The 20,935-nt window shown below is 41.8% G+C and overlaps 2 protein-coding genes and 1 long non-coding RNA gene across 6 annotated transcripts; 2 read left to right on the forward strand and 1 right to left on the reverse strand.

The window, feature by feature from the left end:
* The first annotated feature begins 3,206 nt into the window (after positions 1–3,206).
* On the forward strand, positions 3,207–9,047 carry LOC309537345 (uncharacterized protein). 2 transcript variants are annotated; one of them, XM_082232222.1, is made up of 5 exons: positions 3,207–3,341; positions 6,195–6,226; positions 7,320–7,352; positions 8,540–8,701; positions 8,805–9,047. In XM_082232222.1, the coding sequence occupies exons 2-5, from the start codon at positions 6,211–6,213 to the stop codon at positions 8,879–8,881; spliced, it is 288 nt and encodes a 95-aa protein (XP_082088348.1). In that variant the 5' UTR covers positions 3,207–3,341; positions 6,195–6,210; the 3' UTR covers positions 8,882–9,047. The 2 variants fall into 2 exon arrangements, with proteins under 2 accessions (XP_082088348.1, XP_082088347.1); XM_082232221.1 differs by lacking the exon at positions 3,207–3,341 and adding an exon at positions 4,280–4,422.
* Positions 6,788–7,337, reverse strand: LOC309537436. The gene is made up of 2 exons (XR_014221926.1): positions 7,224–7,337; positions 6,788–7,186 (listed from the first exon to the last, which is right to left on the reverse strand). It is a non-coding gene; the product is annotated as an uncharacterized lncRNA (long non-coding RNA).
* Positions 9,048–12,652: 3,605 nt separating the features above from the next.
* On the forward strand, positions 12,653–20,300 carry SRSF10 (serine and arginine rich splicing factor 10). Of its 3 annotated transcripts, none has more exons than XM_082232039.1 (6): positions 12,654–12,892; positions 14,552–14,656; positions 16,336–16,439; positions 17,712–17,874; positions 18,143–18,196; positions 18,331–20,300. In XM_082232039.1, the coding sequence occupies exons 1-6, from the start codon at positions 12,822–12,824 to the stop codon at positions 18,623–18,625; spliced, it is 792 nt and encodes a 263-aa protein (XP_082088165.1). In that variant the 5' UTR covers positions 12,654–12,821; the 3' UTR covers positions 18,626–20,300. The 3 variants fall into 3 exon arrangements, with proteins under 3 accessions (XP_082088167.1, XP_082088165.1, XP_082088166.1); XM_082232040.1 differs by having other exon boundaries at positions 12,654–12,886; XM_082232041.1 differs by having other exon boundaries at positions 12,653–12,886; positions 18,143–18,471.
* The last annotated feature ends 635 nt before the right edge of the window (positions 20,301–20,935 follow it).

Consider the following 20,935-nt stretch of genomic DNA (forward strand, 5'->3'; position numbering starts at 1 on the left):
ACTGAGGCCCCCAGTAATAGAGCTCGGATTCACCTAGTGCAATAAACTGGCAGTAGATTCAGAACCAATAGAGGAAAACACTCCTTTGCAAAGTTGAGATAGCTTTGAGGGGACATTAAAAAGTAATTGAGGATCAGACCAATTGATGGGTGGCAGATATGGGACAGTTGCATATTGTTGGACTAGATGATCCTCAGGGTCCCTTCCAACTCTATGCTTCTATGACCCCCAAGGGCCGTTGGTGACTATTAATCACAATAGTTATTTGGACCATTGGGCAGGATAGAGTGGGAACAAGCATGGGACAGACCTGCCTGTTAAGCTTCACAAAACGTATATTGCCAGCATTCAAGGGTGGTCCTTCAGCACACACCACAAACTACAGTGGTACCTCGGGTTAAGTACTTAATTCGTTCCAGAGGTCCGTTCTTAACCTGAAACTGTTCTTAACCTGAAGCACCCCTTTAGCTAATGGGGCCTCCCACTGCCGCTGCACCACCACTGGACAATTTCTGTTCTCATCCTGAAGCAAAGTTCTTAACCTGAGGTACTATTTCTGGGTTAGCGGAGTCTGTAACCTGAAGCATATGTAACCTGAAGTGTATGTAACCCAAGGTACCACTGTATTTGGGGAACTTTTGAACTTGGGTATGTGCTACTTAAAAGCAACAGTGTTAAATGGAAACACCAGGCAGAACTGGAACACCACTGGGACTGACAAACAGGAGATCTAGGGTTCTTCCAGATGGTCAGTATTTTATGTGTGATTCCAGCACAAAGTGGAACGTAAGGTCTATGTATTTAAGTGGATTAAACAACACTTTCCCTCATGCAGGGATGTCAAATTGGGCTCTTTTTCCTTTGTGGGGGCAAAAGAGCATCAAGTCCCGCCCCCTTGCCCCGTCCTCCATTTGTGCACAATCGCTAGTACGGAAAACAGAGTTTTCGCCATGATCCTGAGTGTTCTTTTGGTAAGCGACTTTTACCTTTCCCCCCTAAAGTCAACAAGTTTGGCTTTTCTCCCTAAAAAAAAGCTCAACAACTTTAACCTGAACCCCTCCAAAAGGGGTAGATCACTGTCAGTTTTTTCTTCTGTAAGTAGATCACAGTCTCTTGGGAGTTTGACATCCCTGCCCTAGTGCAACGGATCCACTTTTTTTACTTCTGAAACTGAAATTGACCAATTCTATGAAGACTTACAACACCTTCTAGAAATGACACCAAAGAAGGAGGTTCTTCTCGTTATAGGGGATTTGAATGCTAAAGTAGGGAATCAAGAGATAAAAAGAACAACTGGCAAGTTTGGCCTTGGAGATCAAAACGAAGCAGGGCAAAGGCTAATAGAGTTCTGTCAAGAGAACAAGCATAGACATCACCTTGCCAACAAAGGTCCATATAGTTAAAGCTATGGTTTTCCCAGTAGTGATGTATGGAAGTGAGAGCTGGACCATAAAGAAGGCTGATCGCTGAAGAATTGATGCTTTTGAATTATGGTGTTGGAGGAGATTCTTGAGAGTCCCATGGACTGCAAGAAGATCAAACGCATCCATTCTTAAGGAAATCAGCCCTGAGTGCTCACTGGAAGGACAGATCGTGAAGCTAAGGCTCCAATACTTTGGCCACCTCATGAGAAGAGAAGACTCCCTGGAAAAGACCCTGATGTTGGGAAAGATGGAGGGCACAAGAAGGGGACGATAGAGGACGAGATGGTTGGATAGTGTTCTCAAAGCTACCAGCATGAGTTTGACCAAACTGCGGGAGGCAGTAGAAGACAGAAGTGCCTGGCGTGCTCTGGTCCATGGGGTCACAAAGAGTCGGACACAACTAAACAACAACACACTGCTGGCTGTGCAAGATAAGAAAAGAAAAAAGTAGGTTGCTAAGGGGATTGCATATGCTGATGCTGATAGCCAATTGAATCGTCATAAGTATTACTGCGTATAGAGTTAACTGTATAAATTGTGTGAGCATGCCACAAATGCTGTACGTATAGGATTTGGAACTCCATTTCCCCATACTTTCTTCCTGCTGTCTGATTAAATCTTTCCTTCTCAATCCTGGTGTGATTAATGGCTCAGGTCACCCCACCATTGGACCTTTTGTCCGCAACACAGTTGTAAATAAAATGAAAACATTAAAAACATCCAAAAACTTAAGAAATGCTCTGAAAGCTAGTAATGCCTAGTTTACTGGGAGTAGTATCTTTCAGCCATCAATCAGGTCAGCAAACATTTTCAGCAGGGTCCCTCAGACCTTGTGGGGGGCCGGACTATACTGGGGGGTGAACAAATTCCCATGCCCCACAAATAACCCAGAGATGCATTTTAAATAAAAGGACACATTCTACTCATGTAAAAACACACTTGTTCCCAGACCGTCCGCAGCCAAATTGAGAAGGCGATTGGGCCGGAGTTTGCCTACCCATGAATCAAATGTATGGGTATGCAGGAATATTTTAAAACTCCTCCTGAAAGTTAATGATGAAAAATATCACTCACCAAAATGTCACCACTTTGGGCTGACAAAGTCTCACCCAACCCCAAAAATGTGCTAGTGAGCTTTCACAACACCCGTGTGCTTACTGCAGATGCAGAATGATTTATTTTTATTTGGTGTTGCCTGGGCTTCAGTTTTCTTCCAGAATCACAGTAATAATTGCTTCCATTACCTTCTAGCATAATTGCAAATAGCCATCCCACCCCTTCACTGCCACATTTTTCCTCTTTCACACTCCCAGGATCTGTCTGAAGAATTTTGAATCCTTTCTGATACAAGTACTGAAATCTCATCCTGACTCAGCTTTATCATTTCATTCCTCCCCTACATAGTTCCATTCATCTCCTGAAATTTTCCAGCTACAATTAGTTACTGGATTGTCCTTTTAAAAAAAATGGTGGGGAGAAGTGTTTTAATAGGGTTCATTACCAGTATATGCTCAAAACACTTCATAGACTCAGTCCTTGTTTCATGGTTTTCACGTTCTCATGGTTCCTGATGAAAATGCTTAATTTGTGAATATTCCCATAGAGACGTAGCTCAGTCTATCTCTTATTGCTCCTAGGCAAGCTACAAAAGGGAAAACTGAATCATTAAACTACAAGCCACCTGGTATCAATGCCACTTTCGTTTCCTCCCATCTTCAGAAGAGGGGGAAATAGAAACCTAAAGGTTTTGTGGGCTGGTCTCTGAGAATCACTTAAAAACTGGGAGGGGGGGTGTTGCAACATGGAACGAGAGTCTAGGTACTGTTTCCATTGGCGGAGGATGCTGTCAATCACTAGCCTCTCCCCAATATAGAAAACCTGGTGGAAGTAGCTGCAGATCTCCGAGGAGAGGCGTGGGTAAGTAACAGCTTCTAGCAGCGGTAACCAAAACAATCAAGGGAAATTGGTGACTCGATCAGTTCCTTCCCCAGCTCAGCAATTGAGCATAGAGATGTTTCTGTTTTGGAGAGCTGACTTCTCTTCATATGCAAGACCAAGTATCACACCCACCCCAATGTCTATTTTCCAAGAATTTAGTAGATGTTAAATTTGTTTGTTCGATATGTACAGATATGCAGTGTTTTCGGCAGGATATCGTAAAAGGAATTAAAGAATAACACTGCCCCCGTTTTTGCTGTTAGACAAAGGATGTTTTCAGAATAAAAGATCTAACTGTAAAAGTATTGTTAATAGGATGCTTGCAATGTAAATACTGAATGCCATTTTCTAACAAAAACATTTGCATTTCAGAAAGGAAAAACAGGTAAGAGGTAACTTGTTTATATTTTTAGCGGTGTATTAGCTCTATGCAACACCTATAGGATGGATTGAAGCAAGCAGACTCTTTGGATAACCGGCAGCCGCTTGTTAAATTTTTGGAACCAATTAAAGCTATATGGAAACATTTGGTGGCGCCTTGCAGGGAACTGCAGGGCCAGCATAGGGGTCCTGGGGCCTTCGCTTTCTGTTGCCAAGACGCCAGCTGAGGAGATGCTGATGCTGTGCAGAGTGAGCGGCAAGCTCATTGGGGGCAGCAGGAGCGGGGAGAAGCCAGAGAAGAAATCCTCATCCGCTGGCTGGGAGCTGCTGCCTGTGCAGAACGAGCGAGAGGTAAACAAATAGAGGTGGGTGGTGTGGGGAGCAGGGCTTTGGGCCTGGCTGGGCCATCCCTGATTTAGACTTTAATCCCGTCATTCTGACGCAATCCAAACTGAAATGGAGGCTCCTCTCTTCCGTCTCGAAACTCCCCATTGTTTTGGCATGTTTTGCATCAGGGAATTTGTTTCCAGCAGCTTCTGAGCTCTGGGTGCAATACTGCGCCTCAGATTTCAGATTAAAACTGCCACTGCTGGAAGGAAAGGAGGACCTTTTTGTGCCTCCCCACTTCCAGCCACTCTCTGGAGATGGGCGAAGGGACCCTCATAAGAATATTAGCAGTGTGGACAAAGGAAGCATGGCTTTGTGTTTTTTTGCAGTCTTCAGATGAGGACTAGACCATGTGAAAAATGAACATAAGATTTTAGCTGCGGTTCATTGATTTTCAGCTTTGTATTGTTATAAAAAAAACATGCCTAGACATTCCGTTGCGGCGCCCATAACAAAGGTTTAAGATTCCATTTACATAGCTCCTAGCTTTCATATCTGAGTTTCTAACACTGTTTGCAGTGTTATGTCTCCTGGTGAAAAGGCAAGGAAAGTGACTTCTCATGCTTTCATATTTAGGTTATCTGTGTCTGGGTGAAAAACAAAAACCAGGGTGCAGCTTTTCCCAGCATGAGGATGCCTTGATGGGGAGAGCTGGCATTTCTGTCTGCCACACAGCTGTTACAGAAAATCCTAGACACCACAAATAAAAGCAATATTCTTATCCTCCTCCTGAGCTTCTGGGTGCTGCTGTCAGGCACTTTTATTTCCCCTTAATTCATACTCAGGGTTATTTATTTGCATCTAAAATTCAAATCTTGGCTTTATGCTGTTTCTCAGCATTTATTCTTTGGGGCAGTTGCAGTTTTGCAGCTGCTGGTATATTTGCCTCTGAAAATGGAGGTGCTGCACGCATAAACACATCCCTTATATAGCACTTTTAAAAAAAACAACCCCTCTAAACTGTATACATAAAACTGTATGAAATAGTCATATAGCAATAATGACTATATAGCAATAAAGACAATATTGCTTTCCAACAGATGGAGATAAAATGGAGATAAAAGCAACAGATTTAAAAAACCAATGTACATAATAAAATTACATGTCTGAGAAAGCTTTAAAAGAGTACACCTGTCTTTCACAGGGCGTATGCCTATTTTCATACTTAGGACTATCCCGTATTGTGCGTTGGGATTGCTACCATTCTTGCCGGTCCTTCTATGTCGTTTAGCAGCAACCTGGCATGCAGGAATTCTTATTCTTAATATTTTCCTGCCAGACAGATGACAGAGTTGGGAACCCTTTTCCCAGCACTTTGTCAGTTTGTAGCCTGACAAACTACAATTTCCAGGATTCCTGAGGGGACAACACCATTTTCTGATTCGTCTCAGGCACCAAAATGTCTTGAGCCAGCCTTGGTGCTGAGAGTTCTTAATTAACTCTTAAAATACCCTGACTTAACTGGGAAGAGGGATTGGTAGTTAAACCACCAGAGTCCACTTTGTCAGATGTATAGAATTACAGTGGTACCTTGGTCAAAGAACAGCTTAGTTTATGAACAACTTAGATTAAGAACGCTGCAAACCCGGAAGTAGGTGTTTTGATTTGTGAACTTTGCCTTGGAATAAGAACATGTTCCGCTTCCTGTTGAGTGTGTTCCATTTTTAAATTGAGTCCCCTGCTGCTATGGGAAAGCACGCCTTGGTTTAAGAATGCTTTGGTTTAAGAACAGAATTCCAGAGCAGATTAAGTTCGTAAACCAAGGTACCACTGTATCCTAAATAGACAGTGTCCAGTTATCACAGTAGCCATCCAAATGCATCTGGAAACCCCTCAAGAGCACCCTCTTCCCTCCTGTGGTTTCAGACAACTGCTATTCAGAAGCATTGCTGCCATCGTGGCTAGTAGACATTGATAGCCTTATCCTCCATGAATTTGTCCCGTCCTTTTTTAAATTCACTCAAATTGGTGGCCATCACTGCCTCCTGTGCGATCAAGTTCCATAGTTTAACACACAATTGTACACTGCATTAGCCTAACTGAGTTTCTGGCATCTCTCTTCAGGTCTCTTAAAGCCAACATGGTGGGCGTTCCAGGTAAGAGAGTCTATTTACTTTCTTGGGGATTGGGAAACTGGTCACCTTCCAGTCTTCTCGAACTCTTCTCAGTCAGGGACATGGGGTTCTCCTCACCTCTTAGCCTAGATTAAAATTAGAGGCACACTTCACTATTGGACTGCGTCCAGACTATGGCACTACCATGTACATACACAGGCCACTCTTTCTGAGTTAATATTTGTGCGCCTTCATCCGCATATAAGTGCTTTTGATTTCATGCTTCCGAAATCTATCTTGATGTTTCCCATCCACACCAGTAGGCCGTACTTGGTTAAATGTGTGTGTTGTCTCACACCTCAACTAGAATTTCCCTGTTCCTGAAACTGGAGGTCTCTTGTGGGCATGAATAGACATTTACCTGGGTCCAGCACCTTGTTGTAATACAAGTTGTCTTGATTTTGTTAAATTTAGGGCTAAATCATTATGCCGCTGAATCATTAGCATTGCTAAGCAATTCTTTTTTTAAAAGAGACCACACAGAGAAGAAAACGATAAAAAGTCATCAGAAAACTGAAATAATGTTTCCAGGCAAGCTACCTTGAAATGCTAATGATGTATTTTAAAATCTTGTACAACTTTGAGTAATCAGCATTAAAATGGTGAGGAAATTTTCATGAGAACTTGTGTTTGTTTTTAAATCAAGCTGATACGGAAATGTGAACTGAACCTAAGACTGGAAAACATGAGGAACAGAAAGGAACTGAAACTGACAAATATGCCTATCACAGTTGTAGCTCACCTGATGCTTTTTTGCATTTTACAGTCATACCTCCAGTTGCGAACGTGATGCGTGCAGGAGGCATGTTCGCAACCCGCAGTGTTCACAACCTGAAGTGCCGCGTCTGCACACGCGCATGATGCAATCCAGAGCTTCTGCGCATGCGCGTGATGTCATTTTGTGCTTCTGCGCATGCATGAGTACCAAAACCCGGAAGTAACCTGTTCCGGTACTTCTGGGTTCTGCGCAGTCTGCGACCCGAAAACGCACAACCAGCAGCGTTCGTAACCCGAGGTATGACTGTATATGTACTTGAGATCCATTATATCTTATTAAAACATGTCTCTCTTTCAGTAATTGCAGCTTTGGGAGGTGCAGCCGGCTTGGGTAAGTCTTCAGTAATATGGATTTCCAGTTGGGCAAATTTTGGTGATTATCTTGCTTGCAGCAGCATGAATGAAGCTTGCAAGTCATTGGAAATGGTGGAGTTCACAATGAAAGTCTGGCTTGATGAGATCTGTGAAATGGCTTGGACAGAACACCTGGCATATGAAAACAGAATAACTGAAGGGATAGCCAACAGCATTAAATTTAACAAAATTTGGATGCCTTTTCTGCATTAAGCAAATATCTATATATCGTAGTAGTCCCACGCTGTGCACCCTATGGAGCCTTGTGTTTAGAGGGAGGTCAGCACAAGGTAGAGGCTGTCGCCTGGGCGAGATTTCTTCTATCCTGGTTAAACATCTGCCTTACATCAGATAAAGATCCTCTCCTCAGCGATATTTTATTAGATCCCTTTCTTTCCCCAGGGCTACAACAGTTTAACAAGAAGGTACTGCAACTCAGGCTGTCAGTGGAACTTTTGCGATCGATGTCCCTACCATCTGCCAAGGCTATATTAAAAACTACGTTGTGGGATATTGAACGCCAAGAACTAACAGCAGCAGCAGGGGAAACATGTTTCCCTCTTTATTTTCAACTTTCTTGGGCACATGAAACCAACCACAATTACCTTGAATTTCTGCTTAACCCTCAAGAAAAGGGGCATTTTCGCTGGCCAGGTTTAATTCAAATCCATCAAACCTCAGGCAGGGGAAGGTTCTGAGGCAGGGTGGAAGGAGAAAGAACTTGCCCATGTGAAGACCACCTGGTGGAAACCCTTCCACACATGGTTCTTCATTATAAACTATATGCTGATCTCCTTTAGCAATTTCTAGATCAACTCCGTATCCCCAAATGGAAACCAGAGTTGGAGTTCATACATTTTCTTTTACTGGGGAATGATCAAGAGCTCACCAAGTTAGTGGCTAAAAATATCTATTTGGTTTTTTGTAATTGAAATACACTGCAGACGTCTGATCTCCCTGGAGACCTAGAGATGTGATGATAGTCTGCTCTGCCTTTCTTTTAGCAAATGTTTTGTGCCACTGGGGAAGTGGTAATTCTGTATTGATTTGTTTTGGATGTCTGTATGTGATGCCAATAAAAGGTTTGATGATGATGATGATGATAATATAGTCAGTTCCCCTACTTCTATCATGTAACATATACCTTATTCTGTGTTCTTGCAGCCGTGGCCACGATTGCTGTCCCAGTAGCACTGGGAGCAGCAGGCTTCACTGGAGCTGGAATTGCAGCTGGCTCTGTGGCTGCAAAAATGATGTCGGCAGCGGCCATCGCCAATGGTGGAGGAGTAGCAGCTGGGAGCGCTGTTGCCGCGCTTCAGTCAGTCGGTATGTCTGCTGCTCTCAGGACAAGAACCACATGATTGGCAGAGCCAGTCTCCGCACCTTGAGATCTTCATCACAATAATTGTGTGTCTTGATCATCTTCTAGGTGCTGCTGGGCTGTCCACCGCTACCACAGCTGCAGTGACAGCTGGTGGAGCACTGCTGGCTGCCATCTTCCCTTAAGAAGACACACATACGCAGAGGCCATATCTACTTGGAAAAGCAGTACTTGGAAAATTATGCTTTGCCGTCAACAACATAAATTACCTTAAGCAAAATGTGATTTTAATCAATGCTGCGTTATTCCTACTGGCCGAGATATTCAACAACAAATAAAGCTTTGAGAATTCAACAAGTGTGTTAGCAAGAAAGCTGATTGGTGGCATCACACAACGCACATGTAAAATACTTGCTGTCCCATGAGGAAAAGATCCATGTTTTCCTTAGCAGGCTTTTGACTTCAGTGTTTTGTGCTGCACTGGGGGAAACTCCATTTCCCCTCTTTGCACAGTTATGAGCTTCTTAGTTGAGAATCCCATTCTGACTGGAGTCCAGACATGTACTGAGGCCCCCAGTAATAGAGCTTGGATTCACCTAGTGCAATTAACTGGCAGTAGATTCAGAACCAATAGAGGAAAACACTCCTTTGCAAAGTTGTGATAGTCAATAGCTTTGAGGGGACATTAAAAAGTAATAATTAAGGATCAGACCAATTGATGGATGGCACATATGGGACAGTTGCATATTGTTGGACTAGATGATCCTCAGAGTCCCTTCCAACTCTATGCTTCTATGACCCCAAGGGCTGTTGATGACTATTAATCACAATAGTTATTTGGAACATTGAGCAGACTATACTGGGAACAAGCATGGGACAGACCTGCCTGTTAAGCATTCAAGGGCGGTCTTTCAGCACTTACCACAAACTGTTTGGAGAACTTTTTAACTTGGGGTATTTGCTACTTTAAAGCAACAATGTTAAATGGAAACACCAGGCAGAATTGGAACACCACTGGGAATGACAAACGGGAGACCTAGGGTTCTTCCAGATGGTCAGTATTTTATGTGAGTGATTCCAGCACAAACTGGAACCTGGGGTTTATGCATTTAAACAACTTCCCCTAGTGCAACAAATCCACATTTTTCTTTTAATAATTTACTGCTGTTTGAAGAGTGACAGGGGCATGCACTCGAAGATGACGAATGGAAAGACATGTAAACAACCTGCAAGCAAATCAAGAAGAATGCTGATAGAACTGCCCCATAAACAAATTAGAATTAATGCTCATTAAAGACTAGACAAAGGGCTTATCCACACTTACTTTTTGCCCTGCTCTTTACAGGCACGTATCATATAGTTTGAAGGGACCCTGGCATCGTCCTAGTCCAACCTCCTGCAATGCAGGGCTATGCAGCTGTCCCTTACAGGGATCGAACCTGCAACCTTGGAGTTCTTAGCACCACACACTAACCAACGTGAGTTCCATGCCTTAAAGCTCTGAGCGCTCTCTTTCGCCCAGAGCTTTCCCTGTGAAAACCCGCGCTCTAAAGCTTGAAGCACAACAAGCAGCTTCATGCCAATTGGGTTAGCCATTGCTAATTCATTACTAGCCAAGGTTCATTTTGCACAGGGTAGACATCCTTGAAAGCCCCCTGGTGTGTACACAAACAGAATTGAATCTGACACTGATGAAGCTGTGCTGAACAGCTAGCGGTGGGGCGGGGAGGAAGAGCTGTGAAAGGAACACATACCAGAGGCTTACTAAGGGCAATGGGCTAGCAGACTAGCAATCGGCAACCCTGAGCTGCAGACACCAAAGTACAGTCAGCCACTGATTACTGTATCTGCAGGGAACAAGGTCAGTCCCAGGAATGCGGAGCACAGTTATCTCAGTGGGTCAAATGCACAGCTCTGCTGCAGCTTGGCTTAAATTCCTCCGTAAAGCAGCACCAGTCTTGTAAACATGCAAACACATGCACAGGCATGGCATCCAGTGTAGAAAAATGCACCCCAGATAAAACTGAAAAAACAAAAGTACCGTAGGTTGTGCTGCCATCTGAAGTTCGGAACTGGACGTGCTTTTGCCACTCACTTCGGTAGACTGAAATAAGAGCAGAAACAAGTATTTAAAGAAATTGAAGCTATAACCAATCCTAAGCTTCCTTGTATGTATGCTGCATATACACACCATACATTTAAAGCACATTTCCCCCATTTTCAAAGAAACCTGGAAACTTGTTAAGGATATGGAGGAAGCTGCCTCCCGCTGACCTAACCATTGATCCATCTAGCTCAATATTCTCTACACTGACTGGCAGCAGCTCTCCAGGGTTTCAGGCAGGAGTCTCTCCTACCCCACCTGGAGATGCTGAGGATTGAATCTGGGACCTTCTGAATGCAAAGCAAATACGCTACAACTGGTCTACAGCCCTTCCAAATTCCCAGGGTGCTGGGAATCGTAGCTCTGTGAGGAATGAACTAGTTGCCATGCCTCTTTGCCAGGGGGTATGCGCTTTAAATGTAAGTTGTGTATATTGTCAGAGAAACAAAAGGAATGCTAAGATTCCTCTAAAACACGGTTTGAAAACTGCTGCACTTTTTTTGGGAAGTATACTGTTATCCTATTGGATTTGTTTTGTGTTATGTAACTTGCACCATAAAAAAACTTTCAGTGAAAATGTATTTTTAAAGGCACTGCATTCCAAACATAATTAGCAGAAAGAGCAGGACGTTAAAGGTTTGAAAAACAAGCGCATTGTAGCTGGCAGCATCATATTTCAGAAGCATAATGGCATGTGGAGACTTGTGATAACGCCATCTGGTTGAAGGTTTTTTAAATATACACAAGCCAAACATTAGCTAGGCTTCTACTCCAAAGTGCTTTATTCACTTGACTCATTACCTGTATACCTTTGGCACAATACCTTTATGTGATGTACTAGCAACACTTTTATGTATCTGCTACGAAGTGATTGTAGCCATAGAATCACTAATCATTACATTGGCCTCAGCACTGAGTACCTTGCTTGTAGTTTTCTCCACCATCTTTCTATTTCCACTGGCAAGCCTCAGAAACACACTGTCCTATCATTGCATGAATTACCGCTCAGGCTGCAGGCTTTACTGGACAGTGCTTTACATGTGAAAGAATCAAAAGTGGTTACAGGCAGGCAAACTGCTTCTCAGGATATGCAGAGTATTGCTCCAACAGAAAATGTCTTCCATTTACCAATGAGGGCATTTTCCTGATTTATTATTTTATTTTTTAGTAAATCAGTGAAAGCACAGGCACAGCATCTCTGAGCAGTGTGTATTTACCATACAGGGGATCCAAGTTAGTTTGTGCCAATGTAATGAAACCAGAGGGCCATGGGCTTACCCAGGATTTTTGTAGGGGGGGGCAGACTTTTGTTGGGAGGGGCAGGGGATTTTTATTTATTTATATTTATTTAGGGAGGCATCTGCCCCCGTTAGGCCCATGCAGAGGGCTTATGAGCATTATGTGGAGTGAACCTCTAAGGGTCACCTTCTTTTCTAAAATGCAACCTAATAAAGGTTTACAAAAAAAATCGAAAATATTTTTTCGTAGAAATATATCCTTGAAAGATTTTGTGTCCTGCAAGGTAGTGCCCAGATGAATGAAAGCCTGGCCAAAGGCCAACAGCAACCTTCTCAGCCCGACCCCCGAAGAGACCAACACAACCCGCGCCTTAAACACGGGGAAATGAGCCCCTCGCTTCCACAGCGACTACTTCTACAGATACGCATGCGTACTCCGCGAGCACCCGCTTGAATAAGAAATGACGAGGCCTCAAAGAGAAGGAAATGGGTGGAGCTGGGAGGGGAACGCGAGAAACTTCGGCGCCTGCGCATACGGCCCCGCGAGGGCAGACGGCCGGCGAAAGTTCTCCGGCGCCTGCGCGCTCGCACTCCCTTCGCTCCTATTGTGAGCGAGCGCCAGTCTTGCCGCCCCGCGCGGCTCGAGTCTCGCGAGAGGTCAGCACAAGGCGGTTGGCCTGAGGCGCTTTCTGCTTGTGTCTCTTTCGTCAGGTGGGTCGCTTCGCCGACCTCCCTTCGCGTTCTGCCTCGCTCTCCCTTCGAGCCAGCCGCCTCCGACGAGCCATGTCTCGCTACCTGCGGCCTCCCAACACCTCGCTCTTCGTGCGGAACGTGGCCGACGACACCAGGTGTGTGTAAGTGAGGCGGGGGGTGGAGAGGGCATGGCTGGCTGGGCCTGCTGGCGGAGGCGCGGAGAAAGAGAGAGAGAGAGAGAGAGGAGCCCCCTCCCCCCCCCGCCGCCATTAGCTCTCTTGATTCTTCCCGTTCCCCATAGGCATTATGCAGAATCCGCCAGGCCTCCGTTTAAGCCGGGGGAAAGCTCGCGGCGGAGGTCTTCGCGAGCCGCCTTCCCGCCATTTGTCTTCTCTTCGCGCTTCTTGTGTGCTGTTCGTCGGGCCTCTGCACACCATGTCCCTCGTTTCACATCCCAGTTCAGCGCGTTTGTTCCGTGGCGCTTAACCGCCAATGTCGTTCTGAGGTCTCAGCACGCGGGTTCCCTAGGAGTAAGCGCCGTGTTGTTCTCAAGCTTTCTCTTTTGGAGCCAAACGTGACTTGGCAAAACACAATAAGAAAATAGGCATTTAGGCTCCGCTCTTCAGCCGGAACAGTCCCCCGAGTAGCTTACAAATTAATGTTAAAAACCCTATCGCAGCAGCGTTTATTTTCAAAGACTTCTTTTTTCTCCTCTCTCCCCGCCGCGCGCGCTTCTTGTCCTTTTTCTTCTCTTGTCCTCTTTTCGTCTCTTTCGTTTTCCCTCTTTATATTGTTTCATCCCCACCTGAATCTCGTCTGCCTTTTTTTCCTATTCATGGCACCATCTAATTTCTGTTTGGAATTTATCCTCATTAGATGGTTTTGCCTATATTTTCAACCAGCTGCGATGGCTATACTCTGTCTCTGAGGAAGTATCCTTCTGAATACCCATTTCTGGGAAATAAGGAAGGGAGAGTACTTTGTGGTTAAATCCAGCTTGAGGGTTTTCTACAGGCATCTGGTTGGTCCCTGAGAACTAATTGCCGGACTAGGCAGGCACTTGGCTTGATCTAGTGGGATGTTATGTTTTAATTACTTCTCTAATCCAAATCTACAATTTTTTAGGTTTTCAGTTTTTGTTTCCTTCAGTATCTAAAGTACATTGTTTCAATAGGCCTTAACACAACTCTAAAGTAATTTACAGTTAGCAGTTCATAGCTCCTGGCGATGGTGGATGGGCTCCTTTGCTTTTTTATCCGCTATTATTCTGTAATAATTCCTAAAAGTCTTGACGGACACTTTAGCATAGTTTTTTTTTAAAAAAAAAAAGCTTGAAAATATTTTCATCTAATTGATACACTTTAATAATGATTTGATATACTTGTATTTGGGAATGGACTGTTACCACAAAATGCTAAGAAAAAAGTCTTCAGTCCCACATTAAAGTAAGTTCTACTATGTTCAGTGGGTTATATTCCCTGTTGAGTTAGCATGGAATTGTAGCCTTAGGGTTGTATCCAACATGAATCCCACTCAAAGTTAAGCCATTGATATTATTGGACAGTGGACATAAGCTAAAATAGGTCTATCAATTTCAGTGGCTCTAAGCCTAACTTAGTTGGATAGATCCCTTAGGGTTGTATCCAACATTACTGTTCCACTTGCACACAAAAACTCCTCTCCAAAGCAGATTTTGGGGACACGTGCAAATAGTGGCTTGGCAATTGTCTCTTTAAGTATGTGTTCATGTAGCCTGTTTCTTCTCAGCTTGCTTTGATTATATTAGTAAAGACATTCAAATGGTCAGTGTTCTGTTTCAGGTCTGAAGATTTACGTCGTGAATTTGGTCGTTACGGTCCGATAGTAGATGTGTATGTACCTCTGGATTTCTACACTCGCCGTCCAAGAGGATTCGCTTATGTTCAATATCCTTTCTTCAGATGGCTGATTAGTGAGGGGTGTTGAAGTTTGAAATTCACGTTTGTGTATGAGGTAACAACCCTAAATGAAAAAGCTGTTTTCTTCTGTGTTGTATATAATGTCATTGTAGTGTGCTCCATTTCCCTCACAGATGACTATCTTACAAAATTTCTGTAAGTTAAAATTTAAATTGCATCAAGTAAAATGTGCTTTGTTATTGCAAGCTTCATATACAGATTTGTGCTTTTAACATTGAAATGGCCTTTGCTGCTGCCTCCAAGTGTATCGTTGCAGTTTTATATCACTGGCATTGATAAACTTGTTCTTGTGCTTAGCAAAATGTGGCTGATATTTTATTGTTTAACTTAATGGAAACTGGAATAATTTGATCAAAAGCAGATTTGTATAAAAATGAGGTGAAAAGTTTTGCTCTGATTATTGTCCCCTAATTTACTGTCCTCTGTTGTTGCCTCAGAGTGTAAAGCTGTACAGTAATGGCGACCCCAAAGAGAAAGCATGAAAGAACCTTTAGAGTAGAGTTCAAGAATTAAGGCAAGTAGACAAGCCAAAGACCTCTTAAGGATCAGGCTTGAAGAGAAGGGAAAGTTTGGGAAAAGAAAAGATAAAGAAAAAGCTGGAAGAAGGACAAGCCATAATGGGAGACAAAGCTTCGCTTTATCTGCAAATGGGGGAAAAGGTTGTTTTTCAAAGTATAAAGATAAAGCCATCTGTCACTTTTGACCAAGCATCTCATGACAAGTCCTTCTGACAAGCACTTAAAGAGTTAAAGGTCAAGATGAAGTTGACTGGTGGCCAAGATAAAAGGAGCCAAACCTGATGTATCCTACAGAATAAGAGCTGTCCTCTGGCTGCTTGTGTAAGTGATTAACCAATCAATTTTTCTGGTTTAGTCTAGCTGTGAGCCCTGTAATAATTTGCTTTACTTTGGTAGTATCTTCTGAAATTATGGTTCTCAGTGAAATGCAATCACTCATTATTTGAGATGAGTATAATAGGGTGAAATTTGGCTTCTGAGGATTTGGTATATGAACATATAGGGACAACCTGTCTAGGCTACTTAGAGGTATGCAGGATATGGGTTATTACATAATAAAATTTGGTATAATTTCATGCTTTAAAACCTTAGTACAGTGGTACCTCAGGTTACAGACACGTTAGGTTATGCGATTTTGGGTTGCGCACCGCGCTGAACCCGGAAGTACCGGGAACTGGTTACTTTCGGCGCAGAAGCGCCAAATTGCAACGTGTGCAGACACGGCGCTGCGGGTTGCAAATGTGCCTCCCGCACGGATCACGTTTGCAACCTGAGGTTCCACTGTATAAGAATCTAGGAAACGTCTAGTACTAGTTTCATCAGCAAAAAGCAACATTTTGATGTCTTCTAATGAGTCTCTGCTGAGGGAAGCAAAACAGATTTTCAGAGAAGCTATATTTGAAATACCCATATAGACAACTATAGAACGATTATTTTAAACTGAAATTTGTCTTTTGTCTCAAATAGATATTGTTAATGTCAGCTAATTTTTGTTATGCCATAGAACATGCCAAAAAATGAGGACAAGTTGGTAAACAAGGGTGTGTGATGACATTATGGGAAAGCCAAAACTTGCTAACTGTGTAGCTGTAAATACATCAAATTCCCAAGTACCTTAACATCTAGCACATTTGAAGATGTCCGTGATGCTGAAGATGCCCTTCATAATTTGGACCGGAAGTGGATTTGTGGCCGCCAAATAGAAATCCAGTTTGCTCAAGGAGATCGTAAAAGTATGTATGCTGTCTTAACAACTGTGTAGTGTAAAACATAAAGCCTAATACTCAGGGCTATGTATTAAATGTGTTGTCAGACTTGTCAGAAGAAGACAAAAACTGGTGCGGGTTTAGCACTGTGAAATAAATAAATTAGAATATTTAAAGCATTTCTGTCCTAATCTTCAGCCAACAAGGCTCCCAGAATGGCTTGTGAATGGTACAGTAAATTAAAACAAGACCACTTTGAGGGGGTTTTCTACAAGCGGTATATAAATTTCATGAAATACATCAATAAGACCCACAAGCTTACACTAAATAAATAAAAATGACACAAAGGGAAAGGGACATGGAGGGAAGCAGAAGAGGCACTGTTTAAGCACCTATTCCTAAACAGTTGTTAATGACTAGATGGCACAGTTCAGGGTTCTGTTTAGGGAAGTTTTTAATGTTTGATGTTTTATTGTGTTTTAAATACTCTGTTGGGAGTCAACCAGCATGGCTAGAGCAACTCAGTCAGATGGGCGGCATAGAAATAATAAAATTATTATTATTAAATATTATGGAAACCCTGATTGAGCTAGGCATTCAGCAAAGTGGATGGAATAAACCCTGCTTCCTATCCATCCCACTGAGACAGTCTGATGGAATGTCTGTTCCCAGGGAGAGGAGGCCAGATGTTGGGTCTTTCACAACAGCTGATGGAGTGAGTGCTACTTGCCATTTTTAAGGTGTATGATTGGAGGCAAGGAGAAAATCCTGGAAGCAAAGCTAGTGGGTTGGATCCAATATCAGTAATACCCAAAAGTAGACCTATTGAAGTTAATAGAATTAACTTAGTATCTGTCCAAGTCCTGATAGTCCAACTCTTCCTCATTTGTCAAGAAGAGTGCAGATCATAAACTAGAATGCTGGATGCCGAATAAAGGATGCAAAGTTGATTTGCATATGTTTCTGATAATTTCTGCACGTTGCTTGTGTATTTCAGCTAGAAAATATAATCATGTATTTGAGTGTGCATACAATAACTCACTGTAATTGAGTACTATAGAAAGGTTTTGCTGTTGATTATGGATGAGAAACATTTGGCCCTCCATATATCTTAAAATAAACTGAAATGATCAGACAGTATGTTTTTTAAATTGTTCCATTTCAGAGATGAAGATCCATTGGTGGTGGGAAGTCATTTCAGGGGTCTGTTACTTAATGATTAACATGTATTGCATTTACAAACATCAGCTGAGAATTTTTATTGTAACATTAAAAAATTGCTGTTCTGTTCTTCTGTAGCACCAAACCAAATGAAAGCCAAGGAAGGAAGAAATGTATACAGCTCTTCCCGTTACGATGACTATGACAGATACAGACGTTCTAGAAGCCGCAGTTACGAAAGGAGGAGGTCAAGAAGCCGCTCTTTTGACTACAGCTATCGCAGATCTTATAGTCCTAGAAAGTAAGTGTTGTACTTGGATTGACCTATGCTGCCATGTAATGGAGAAGAGAGATCATATTGACTGTTTGACACTTCTAGATATCAAGTCACCTTTGTAATAACATGCATGGAAGTTGTTGTACCTTGCATGGACCATCCAAAAGTCTGTGCATCACTGAAGAAAAATGAAAAACAAATGCAACTCTCAAGAAACTTAACGTAGTTGGGTGTGTGTGAATAATTTTAAAGGTATATGCCACTGTTTACTTTTTCTGATGTACCTTTTTAGCAGTAGACCTGCTGGAAGACGCCGACGTAGCAGAAGTCGTTCAGATAATGATAGGTAAACATTCTTTTATATAACAAATTCAAAATCAGACTAGTCTGTGCCTGCAAGAGTAAGCTATTTTGATGTGAGATACCCAACTCCTAGCAACTTGTCCATATTCAAATGTATTATCTTCCTCTTTCTGATAGGTTCAGACACCGTAACAGATCTTTTTCAAGGTCAAAGTCCAATTCAAGATCACGATCTAAATCACCCAAAAAAGAAATGAAGGCTAAATCACGTTCTAGATCTGCATCTCGCACTAAATCTAGAGGCACCTCTAAAACGGATTCTAAAACACAATATAAATCCAGCTCAAGATATGAAAAAGAATCAAGGAAAAAAGAACCAGCTAGATCCAAATCTCAGTCGAGATCGCATTCTAGATCTAGATCAAAATCCAGATCCAGGTCATGGGCTAGTCCCAAGTCCAGTGGCCACTAACAATGTACCTTGTTTTTTAGGCATGTATCATCCAGTTACACAGTTGAGTTATGATGTTGCAACATTGCATAAAATAACTTTCGTCAGTTATCCTGTTAGCAGACAATTAATACTATTAAAACACAATATTGAGAATCTTATACAAAAGAGTCCACTTTGTTAAATGTCATGGGCAGCTACTGAGGTTCTTGTGGTGTTTCTATGTATATTTTTGTAAAAGACTTGCATTTTTATGCTTCAAATATCAATGGCACATTGATTATGACAGTAGTTTACAGCTTGTCCTAATGAACTCACCCACAAACAATAACTGTTTCATGTATATTTAAATTGTCCAATAATCCCTGCAGTACAGTTGGAAAACTGCGCAGTTGTAATGCACTGGTAACTGCTGTGAAATCAGAAATTAGTACTTTGACATTTGAGAGGGAGGGGATTTGCATTTTTCTTCCCCACTTGTGCCAAGGTGGCTCGTTCCTAAGGCATTGTGAAAAATAGTATTAAGATTCTCATTGATAACATCTGAAGGGGTGGTTCTTGTAGCATAGTGAAAAGGAGATAAAACAGCCATGAGACTGTTGTGGAATTGGTCAAGGTTCCAGGTACTTTTTTCCGGCTACTATATTGACACCTAAAATATTTAGTTACATAATTAGGTGAATGTGTATACATTTATATCCAGTGTATTGTTACCTAGTGAACAGTTGACCTCTAAATTGCATAGGGTTACTTGCTGTAAAACTGCAAAGAAAACATCTCAGATTAATGTGTACAATAGTAAGAATGAATATTTTTTGCCAATGACTTCATAGGTAGCCTGTGTATCCATAAGAACCAATTTCTAGTCTCCTATCTTTAATAATTATAATTGACAGTTTTGAGTTTACATGTCAGAACCTACATCACAGTAGGTTAAACTAGTCTGTTTACCCAGAAGGTGAGATTATAAATTGTGCTCCACTTGCAATGTAGCATATCCAGTTCCAGTATAGTTTATCATAATGTGAGCTTCTTCATCCCTATGAAGAAGAGCTGCATCCTACTTTTGGTTTGTTGTAATACAGTATCAGAACTGAACATGAAAAGTTGCTATGGCATAATCTCAAAGTATTCTCTGCAGAGAGCTCTCTTGTATTACAAACCATAGCTTTTTAATTCAAATGTGAAAGCCAGTCTCAAACACTTAAAGACCCTCCACTTATGCTTGGTAGGATAATTGAATGTTGATGAAATTGTTTTGTTTCAATTTTAGTTCTAACTGGCCACTCTAAATAAAGCTGGCTTTTAAAATTCTGGCTGCGGAATGTGTTTAAGAGGTGATTCTAGAACCTTTGTATATTTGATAGTATTTCTAACTTTCATTTAATGTTAAAAGTTAACGTTCTGCTATGCAATCATTTATATCTGCGTTCCTTTAATTTTGTAGACTTTCCCCTGATGTATAGTTTAAAACAAAGTGTAAAATGGTAGCGTTACTGTGCAGCTCTGGTCAGATGAAAGTTGTGGAAATAAACTTTGTATTTCCTTTCTTATAGAGGCTTCTAAAAGGGTATTTTTATATGTTCTTTTTAAAATATTGTGTACTACTTTAAAACATCAATGTTTTGATCAAGGAAGACCCAGCTTATTATCTGCTGTAAATTTAGCAAACATGCTGTAATAAAAGAGATCCAGTTATTCTGCATTGTAATCTTAACCTGTTCCAAACACTGTTTAAAATGTATCGGTTTGTGGCTGAGGGATAAAATTTTATATATCAGTATTGAGTAAAAATGGGTACTAAGTTGTATTGCTCAAGAAATTACCAATGATGTATTTCCAACTATGATTGGAAGGTTGGTCAACAAAATAAGGTAATTCTTTGTTGGGATAGTTTGGTGTAGGTATTTGTATAGGATTGCATTTGACCAGTTTAAAAAACAAAATATTGGTCAAATCAAGTAGCTAAAAAAAGCCTTCAGATTGTAGTGCTCACTGTAGAACTCCTGGTTCCTAGAAAGTTCCTGTTCCCCCTAGCACAGTGCTGGGTTATATGAAGTCATTCATCGTCCTGTTGCAATAACTGACCCTATGATAGTCACCATTGTGGCACATAAAGCTGCCGGATTCCTTTTCTAAGAAAAGAAAGTTTTCTTGACTCAAACTTTGTTCTCTGACTACACTTTCTGCAAAGTATCCTTGATGTAATGACAGGCAGTCCTTTGAGACAATCATGCCAAATGCATCCTGCACAAACCTCCATATTCATAGTCTTAAGGGCTCATTCTGCATTTATATTCAGTGTACATATGTATTACACTAGAGATGCTA

Source organism: Podarcis vaucheri, assembly GCF_965113315.1.
Source record: "Podarcis vaucheri genome assembly, chromosome: 7".
NCBI classification, from domain to species: Eukaryota; Metazoa; Chordata; class Lepidosauria; order Squamata; family Lacertidae; genus Podarcis; species Podarcis vaucheri.